General features: G+C 42.4%; 1 protein-coding gene across 2 annotated transcripts; it reads left to right on the top strand.

Annotated features, from left to right (window-relative positions):
* The first annotated feature begins 472 nt into the window (after positions 1-472).
* On the top strand, positions 473-9,183 carry im:7147486 (zinc finger protein 585B). 2 transcript variants are annotated; one of them, XM_067601870.1, is made up of 2 exons: positions 473-786; positions 5,776-9,183. In XM_067601870.1, the coding sequence occupies exon 2, from the start codon at positions 5,829-5,831 to the stop codon at positions 8,823-8,825; it is 2,997 nt and encodes a 998-aa protein (XP_067457971.1). In that variant the 5' UTR covers positions 473-786; positions 5,776-5,828; the 3' UTR covers positions 8,826-9,183. The 2 variants fall into 2 exon arrangements, with proteins under 2 accessions (XP_067457971.1, XP_067457972.1); XM_067601871.1 differs by lacking the exon at positions 473-786 and adding an exon at positions 813-970.
* Positions 9,184-9,785: the final 602 nt, after the last annotated feature.

Consider the following 9,785-nt stretch of genomic DNA (forward strand, 5'->3'; position numbering starts at 1 on the left):
CACCAGACAGGCTTTTGTCAGGAAGAACAGCCAGTGGAGCACATAGTTCTGAGTTGTAGGGGGTATGGGACACAGAGAGAGATGATGAGGAATAATCTGAGGCAATTAGGGGTGCAGGAATTCACATTAAAAGGATTACTGAGCATGGGTGAGGGAGCACAGGTCAGGGTACTGTTACCTTTCTTAAGGGATACAGGGTTTTTTTTATAGGATATAATGGCTAAGCAGGGATAGGGTGCTAAAGTGGCTGACATGGATAGGGATTTCATAGTAGGACTAAGTTGTAAAGCATGTGGGGTTAAATTTTGTTTAGGGTGTGTGTGTGTTTGTGTTTGTGTGTGTGTGTGTGTGTGTGTGTGTGTGTCGTGTGAAGGGATTTAGATTGTAGGTCTCCGGAACAGAAGGTGGCGATAATGCTCTAATAAACTGGATGCCAACCGCCGTAAAACAAGAAGAAGAAAAAAGAAGATGAATCGCCGCACAGGCATGGCGCACAGCCCAGCACTTGCGTTTTTCGAGCGTTTTTCTAGAGGACTGGGGTTAAACTGCGCATGCGTTATGTGAACTCTCTCTTTCCGCTCCGCGCCTGAGCTGCAGCTCTCACCTCGGTGCTCTTCCTCCTCCTGGCACAGCATCACATTTGTTCACCACAGAGCCGTGGAGAGCCTCGTTTCCCTTGAGAGTTTATGCCTCTGCATCATCGACAGATGTCTGCCGAGCCATTTCTTCTCCCGCCCAGCCATTGTGGCTCCACTTTGAAGGATAACGTCAGCGCTTCTCTGCCTGGTGAGTGATATAAAAACGCGGTTGGTTACTGTGCAGAAGAAGAAGAAGAGGAGCTCCATAGGTCATGGCAGCTAGCTTGCTAGTCAGTCCTCTCCCCGGCCTTCTTCAGGAACGTGGTCGGCCATCTCCCCCTGGTTAGCCTTCACTAGCAGCCCCTCTGAGATACTTGAACAGCACCTAAAGGGTAATGTATGGTGTGGTCAGCCACCAAGCCTGCACACGTAACGTTAGATCAATACTGCTCAAGTGTGGAGCACGCTATCCAAAGATTGCAGCGTGTGAAAATGATATTGTGTGTATGTATGTGGAGTTTATTATTGGTAAAATAGCCTCGCTATGTTTATTAGCAGTGTGCCCAGCATTGACATAGTAACGCAGCTTGATAACCCTTATGCTTGTACGCTGTTTATTAGCACCGGTTCCGTTAATGTGCGATGTGCATTTGAACCACAGATGTTCGGTGTTTACACGTTTAAGTTCATACTTCCATCTTGCTCTTTTTAAATCAGTTAAACAAGTTTTTTTTTTTTTTATTTGCCCTGAATAGTAAAGAAAGGGGTCCAAACATGCTCCAAAATGGCTGACATTTTAGAGAAATGCTGAACTTTAAAATTTGTATCCTAAGGGAATTTATTTATGGTATGTGTGGAGTAGTCAAAGAACACAAAACTATTACTGTTGGTGTGTAAATGCCACTCAAATGTTAATGAACTTAGCACAAAAAGTAAGGACATTTGTGTTTGGTAGATTATTTCTTTGTTGTAAAAATGCTTCTTGGCAATAAATCTTTTACCATTGGAAAACCTGTTTATTTCCCTTTTTAAATGGTGCCACATTTGTAAGGAACATGCATTTGTGGGATGAGCAGCAGAGCTGAGTATGTGGGTTGCGCCCATGAAAAATATGCCAAATCTTCTCTGCTAGTGCCAAACAGCTTATTCTGCCATTGACTCTTGTTTGGTGTTTGGTGGATTGGATGATTGAAGTTTGAAGAAACAAGACATATTGGCAATTTAACAATTTATTCATTTAACAAACAGGAGCCTCCATAGCGTGTGGAAGAACCATACACAGCCACAACAGCCTGGCACCTCCCCCTCATGCTGGTCACCAGCCTGGTCACACTCTGCTGTGGGATGGCATCCCATTCTTCAACCAGCATTTGTCGCAAGTCAGCCAACATGGTTGTGTTGGTCACTCTGGCATGAACAGCACACCCAAGCTGATCCCACAAGTGTTCAATGGGGTTGAGGTCAGGACTGCTGGCAGGCCATTCCATCCTCTCCACTCCCAAATTCTGGAGGTAGTCCCTGATAAACCCTGCTCTGTGGGGTGAGCGTTGTCATCTTGGAGGATAGAGTTCGGTCCCTGACTGTGGAGATATTGGATTGCCACTGGTTGCAGAATCTCATCTCGATATCTCCCTGCATTGAGATTGCCTCCAATGATGACTGACAAGCCTCGTTTTTCCAGTGGGGGAGTTGCCGCCCCACACCATCACACTGTCTCCACCAAGAGATGTGGTGGACACAGACATCGGTGCAGCAATCAGCATAGCGTTCTCCGCGTCTCCTCCACACTTTGACCCCATAATCCAACTGCCGTAGGCAGAATCTGGACTCATCACTGAACATATCGTTCCTCCACAGAAGTGTGTGACCAGGCTGGTGACCAGCATGAGGAGGAGGTGCCAGGCTGTTGTGGCTGTGTATGGTTTGTGTAAACAGCCTGTGTAAACAGGCTTTCCAACGGTATAAGATTTATTGCCAAGAAGCATTGTTACAACAAAGAAATAATCTACCAAACACAAATTTCCTTACTTTTTGTGCTATGTTTATAATATGCATAAGAACTGAGCCTATAATCTGCCATAGCTGGAAGTCACAGGTCATCATAATTAATACTTAACCTGACATGCCAGATGGTTTGTTCTTGCGTGACCTCGCGAATCCAGCTGCTTCGCAAGGTAAATTAATACTCTTGAAACATCCACAATTTACCCATTGTGTAAATGATGAATGTGTAACAGGCCACTGTCATTCTTCCTCAAACTGGTGCTAATTATAGAGCATCTTGAAGTGATGCAAATATTAGACACAGGAGGAGTGAACTTAACACCTAAAGCCAGCTGAAACATTATTCAAACTATCTTCCCCCAGTGTTTTAGACCTTTGACTCTTGCAGGATATTTAGCTTCCTGTGCCACACCAAACAAGCTTAATTGAATCAATTAGTGTTTCCTTTTTATTTTATTAATTGTATGATTAATACTTAACTCAATACTAACTTATGTACTTTAAGGGAAACTTTGGTATTTTTCAATCTGGACCCTTTTTTCTGATCTGTTTGTGTCTGAGTGACTAATGCAGCCCATTTTGTGGCTGCCGGCTGCAGCACTCGCTCAATACTAGACTAATTTCAAAAATTGTTGTCCCCATTAGTCACTTAGGCACAAAAAGATGGGAAACTGGGGTCCAGGTAGAAAAATACAGAAGTTTTAATTCAGTATTAATGTACTGGTATATTATTTGAAGACTGAACCTCCTAATAATGTAGGACTTTTAATGTAGGAGATGTCTCCTTCTGTTCTACCTTCATAACATGTTGGTGGTTTGAGGTCGACCTCAGCTCTCTATCTAACCTGTTCGCTGTGGGTGTTTTTCATTTTTATGCTTCCCTTACAGTCTTTAAAACTGATGTGCCAACATAAAGCTGCAGACAGATAGGTTTCGCTTCCTGTAGCTGCTTCACAATAAAAGTGTTACAGTGCTTTGTCGGTGGGCAGCTTTTAATGTGACGTGGCAACAGCTGGAAATGTTCACTTTACATTCACTACGTTACATTCACTGTCTTAAAACTGCAATTATATTTCTGATATGGTAAAGGCGAGCGCGTAAAAAAACAGTCAGGGTGCTATCCCTGATGAAAAGTGAGAACAGAAATGTAGGAGTGAAACAAATCAACAAAACCACAGAGGCAACATAACACAGGAGCTACAAATGTGCCGTGTCAGAAAATGTTCTTTGGGTACTCTTTTTCAGAGCAAGTAGAAAAGTCATATTTAAAGCTTTTACGCTAGTCAGATTCAACCTTACAGGGTCTTCATCAGGATTGAATAAAAATACCTTGAGTACACCTGTTACTCTACACTCAGCAAGCACTTTATTAGGAACATCTGTGCAATCTAATGCAATCCAATACAACAGATCTGCGACAAATTCTATTTTTAGGAAGCTTATACATTTTCAGTTTTTGTTGACATTGTCAAAAAGGTGTGTAATAGAAAAATCACACATTGTACTGTAGTGCACCACACTTCATACTGTGCACTTTGTGCATTGTATAACCTAGAACATGTAACCACCTCTCACGTATGCTCATTATTGGGTTTTTTTTTTGGCATTGTCTGGTACAAAGTAGAGATTAGCCTCGCCTTGAACATGTAATAGTTCCCCTCAACAGGTTGACAGCTTAGATGACACACCCTGCACTATACCACACATACACATCCTGACACTGCCTCTCTCACTCCTTTTCTATAAAATGCATACACTTTGTAACTGACATCAGTCTGCAGTTACAGTCCGTTGTGACTGTATACTGATCCCTTGCAAGGTTCTCATTAAAAAACAAAAAGACAATTTGGTTATTTGTCAGTTTTTTATTTTTAGATTTCCACCACAGGTGATCATTCTACTTTGTTTGTTATTGCGGTCGTAGTGGGTGATGGTGGTGTACTGGAGTGTATTATATTGAAAAGTGTCTCTAAAATATTAGGATTTTATTAGGATTTTCTCCATCAGGGGTGCAAAATATTAGGAATACTTACCAATATAATGCACTCCAGTATAACACCACCACCCACTACGACCTGAATAATAATATAACATCTGACAATGTCAACAAAAACTGAAAATGTATACGTTTTCATTGGATTGCATTAGATTATACAGGTGTTCCTATTTAAGTGTTCGGTGATTGTATGTGACACTATATACCTGAAGTCAACACATCACACAATGAAATGACCAACAAATACAAAGAAAACAACTATCAAAATGATATGAAAGTAATAAATGCAATCATAAAATCATATACCTTAAATAAAATGCAAATCAAAAATAAAGGAGTCCCATCAGTTGGTAGATTTAATAATGTTTTTATATGGGGTTTATATCTTTTTCTTTAATCAAACCCGGATATACTCGCATTTTACATTGATGTGCGGTTGCTTGGATGTGAGAAGATTTAAAAATGACACTTTGTCTCACTTCGTCTGCATGACCACACAGGTCTAGCCAATCAGTTTAGCTCAACAACACAGCTCCATAAAGATGGACAGAGCGGCTCAGACAGGATCTGTATCAGGGGTCTGCATGATTTTTCCCTGCTGTGAGGATAAACTGGAAATACACATGCTCAAGATGAGGCTAAAACATGTTATACCGAGCCAGTGGAAATGGGGCGTAAATCAGCAGCTGTGGGACGTGCTCCCATTTTTGCAGAAAGGCCTGATGGATTTGCTGACCACGGGCAGGCAGGGGGCTATATCTCCTGATATGTTCCAGGTCATCCCTCAGGTGCTCTGTGGAGTTGAGTGCCAGGAGAGAATGCAGGCCAAGGCTGCACAGACTAATTAAGCATGGCCTTTTTCTTTCATGATACTATCTGGTCTAAGTTTAGGGCCTTTTGAGAGTGGCTTGGTTAGGCATTGTTCCTGCAGGACCATATTAGCTAAAACCCCACCCAACAATGTTTGTGTGAATTGCAGATTGTAATGTCTTATTGCACAAACAATATTGCTCTAGTAAGTACACTAGTTTTCTCGTACTCTTTTGCATCAATACTAATAGTAACAGTGAAATGAATGTGAAAAAGTATTTTGAGTATTAGAACAAGCAGATTTAAGGTTGAAAAATGTCTCTTTAAAAGTGTTATTTGTGACTGTCCAATATCTCATGGTGACATCATTTTGTGTGTGATTTACAGGAAACTGCCTTGCATGACCCCAACACCCGGATTGCCTTTTATGTTTTGGTGCCATGATGCTTGGGTTCCAGGGGAATACTTCATCCTCCAAAGTGTATCGTTGTGTGGCATGTTCAGCTACCTTCACTGGTCTGGCTTCCTTGCTGGTACATCAGGCGACCCATGCTAGTGCACTCTCCAAGGTTCCTGGCCCCCCTCAAACACAGCGGAGCATCAGCCCGCATGACACACTGTATGCAAGCAAGGACTTATCGAGTGAGAACCCAAGTCCACCAACGCTATTGCCTGAGAGCCCTTCACCTTCTTTTTATATTTGTGATTGTGGAGAGGAATTTCAGGACTTCAGTCTTATGCTTGAGCATAAGCATTCACACGTCTCTCAAATACAGCTACTGCAGCCCCTGGATAATCTCTCTAGTGGAACAGGGTGTGAAGAAATGTTTCCCACTCAGCATGTACAATTCAGTACAACTATAACCAAGCCAGGTTTGGTCCTCAGTTGCCCCTCTACCTCAAGGTCCCCAGCTGTCGAATTACCCACATCAGCAGACCATAAAGCAGATGTAAGTCTGGAGGATGGCATTGCCATTGTAACCACTCCTCAAGGCCAGTGTACACCCCCTCAAGATGGTCGTGAGAAACAACTTGAGAAAATAGCAGCAGCAGAACAAATACCAGAGATTGTAAAGGACATGCATTTCCAGGACAAAACAAATTCTATTCTCAGCAGTAAAAAGGGTGAGAATTTGCCCCAAAATAACAGTCTAATGAAGTTGCTAGCATCAGCGTACATGAAACGCTTCCCACTTCCTCAGTCTCAGAATCAAAACAATAACACAGTTACCCCCAAACAAGAAGTCGTCCCAGTTGATATAACACCAGGAAAAAAAACTGAGGTGTCACCGATCAACGATCTTTCAATTGCACAGTTGAGGCGACTGCTTGCAAAACCTGGTATAAAGACAAAAGCTCCATCCATCAGCAGAATTCTTGAGTCAAGTAAGAAGAGAATTGTTTCTCTGACTAAAACTTTCTCGCCTGTTGTGGTTCTTGAAACCCGTCAAAAGCTCATGGATGCTAGCAGTAATGGCACGTATGGAAGATACCAATGTGGCCGTTGTCGTCGGGTCTTTCAAAACATGGACAGACTGACAGAGCATCATTTCTTGCACAAAAAAGAGAGGATTAAATGTTGTAGACGCTGCAAACAACTGATCATTGGGAGGTTGCCTTTCCCTGACAATCACGTGTGCCCCCAGTTAGGAAACAAGGCCATACAGCCATCAAGATCTTTAAAAAACAAGTTACCCTTTGCCCAAAAAATAGTGCCATTCCATAGTCTAAACAATACAAAAAAGGTTTTCTTTTGTCCATTGTGTAAGCACAGCTACGCACGGAGGTATAACCTCAAAATGCACAAATGCCAGGGTCCAGGGTCAGCCCTTACTCGGCAGGCCAATCCCTCCATTGAGAAAATGCTAGCATTGAGATCAAACAGTAAAGCCAAAATAGACGCAGAGATTAAAGATGAATTTCAAAATGCTAAGAGTGTTGCAGTAGGCACTGAAGTTACTGGTCGTATTAAGGTAGAGGTGACCTCTCCAAATTCAGAGCAGTCTGCAGTGTCACAATTAGCCTGGACTCATTCAGCTAAAAGCTTCCCACCATTCTACCCCAAATCTTCCATGATGGAACAGCATAAGGATGCCTCTCTGTGTGGGACTTCGCTTCAGCAAGGAGAAGAAAACAATAGCTGGAATGCAGCAGCAATTGATAATGAAGACAGTAATGAAGGGCAGTGGACAATGCCCTTAGATGATGAAATGGAGGTGCTTAGTTCTGCAGAGAAAGCTGGTAATGATACAGGGGTGAAGAAACCTATGTCAGCCGAGACAGCACCCACTAGCCTGCGCTATTTTGTCAGAGAGGGTGTAAAACGTTACCCTTGTAACAGGTGTCAGAAAACGTACAGTAGGGTGTCTACTTTGAGGCGCCATTTACGGCTGTGTGGCTTTAGGCCACGTGGTCCTGGCACTGCAACACAGAGTGGTAGTCAGGGGGCCATTCCACAAAATGCCAACAATATGAGACCAATGTTTGCTTGCTTTGTCTGTGGGAAGTCTTTTAACCGCAAAGACAACATGATGGTTCACAGAAAAAAATGTCAGTTGCATCAAACAATGATAGATGTGGATAGGGGGACTGTGCAGCAGAGTATGTCGGGCAATGTAACAGACAGTCAAACACAGGAGGATGATGGAGGCAACTGGGGCATCATGTCACTGCCCTCTGTACTTCCCAGGAGGGTGACATGTGAGTGCGGTGTTGGATTTACATCTCCAAGACTTCTCCTGGAGCATCTACAAAAGCATGCACAGGAATCATACACATGTCCAACTTGCGGAGAGACAGTGAATTCCTGGGCAGACTACGAAGTTCATCTGCAGATCCATATGCATCCTCATCACCAGCTGCTCAAGGGATTACAACCACAGCGATCACAACCGCTGTTACTTCGATTTCAGCAACAACCACCTCAGCAGCAGCCATCTCAGTCTGTGCTTCAGCCTCCGCAGAAGCAACCATGTCCAGAGCCACTTTCAAATCCAGGAAAAAAGCAGCAGCGGATTGTATGCACGCGATGTGGCAATACATTTGCCACTCGCTGTTCCCTTAGAAGGCACATATCCTTGAATCGATGCAAAGGTGGACGGGTTACAAATCTATCCACAAATCCACCCAAAACTTATCACTGTTCCCACTGCAACTCTGATTTCCCGAACACAATCAGTCTTATGTTTCACCAGAGGAGCGGGGCTTGCAAGCCTGCCATCAAGCCTGTGCGTTGCCCTATCTGTCTTCGCTGGTTTGGCACAGTGGACGGTCTGCAGAAACACCTGCTCACTCACAAACAGTCTGAATCATACCGCTGTGATGTCTGTCAGGGTACATACCCAAATCTTAAATCGCTCAAAAACCATCGCAGGAGAATTCATCGCATCATGGCTGGAGATACAAAGCCAAAAACACAAAAACAACTGACATCTTAATGACACTTCTGTTTTTCTGAAAAATGTCTGTAACATGGGACTAATGCGTTCAAGGTTGTATTTTACTTGTTTTGTTTTTTTTTTTACTGTCCAGGGGTTATTTTGACATTGTACAGCTACATACAGCTCTTTTCTTTGGGGGGGAGCTAAAGCAAATCTTTGTGCTAAAGTAGCTTGTCACTGTAAAAAGAAAAGCTTTGATATACTGTACATTTTAGTTTTATCAAGTTAATCCCTCTATTAAATAGTCTCATAGCCTGTAAATGTTTCTGAGTATTTGCTAATCAAACGTTTATCAAAGAAGTTGTGATGTAGGTTGTTGTTGTTCTGGTGTAAATAAATATACCAGTTTGCGAAACCTGTATATTGGTATCATTTTATGTGATGTGGGATCTCATATCTTACTTAATGGCTTTAAGGCCAATAGTGGAGGATTAACATAGAAAAAGTAACTTGAATGATTGTGTAAAGAGTATGCTTTAAGATGACAATTATAATATCAAACGACAATTGACCTTGTCCCATAAACTTGTAAATAGATAACTGCATTGGAAAAGCTCATTGTACCTCAATCCATATTTCATGTTCTGGGTTTTACTCATAAAACTTTGTAAGACAGATAATTTATTTAATAGAAATGCCTCAGCCACATTTTGAGAGACAAAGAAATAATATTCTTTGAATGAAACGGATAAGAAAAAGGAGGGTTGACATAATGTACAAATGGGTGACAAATTAAAGGAAAAACTGGTACAGGTCTGAATGCTTGACCACTACAGTGAGGTGATCCGGTTGCTCTGTTATGCTGTGAGGGGCATTTTGCTGGCATGGTTTGGGCCCACTTGTCCCCTTAAATGTTTTATTATAGGATAAAGGTAATCACTCAGAACAACTTTGTATTGATCTGCAGTGACCCCTCCCTTTAAGGCGACAAGTGGTTTGTGAAATCTGCTGTTGGAT

The sequence above is a fragment of the Thunnus thynnus genome, chromosome 10 (assembly GCF_963924715.1).
Source record: "Thunnus thynnus chromosome 10, fThuThy2.1, whole genome shotgun sequence".
Lineage (NCBI taxonomy): Eukaryota > Metazoa > Chordata > Actinopteri > Scombriformes > Scombridae > Thunnus > Thunnus thynnus.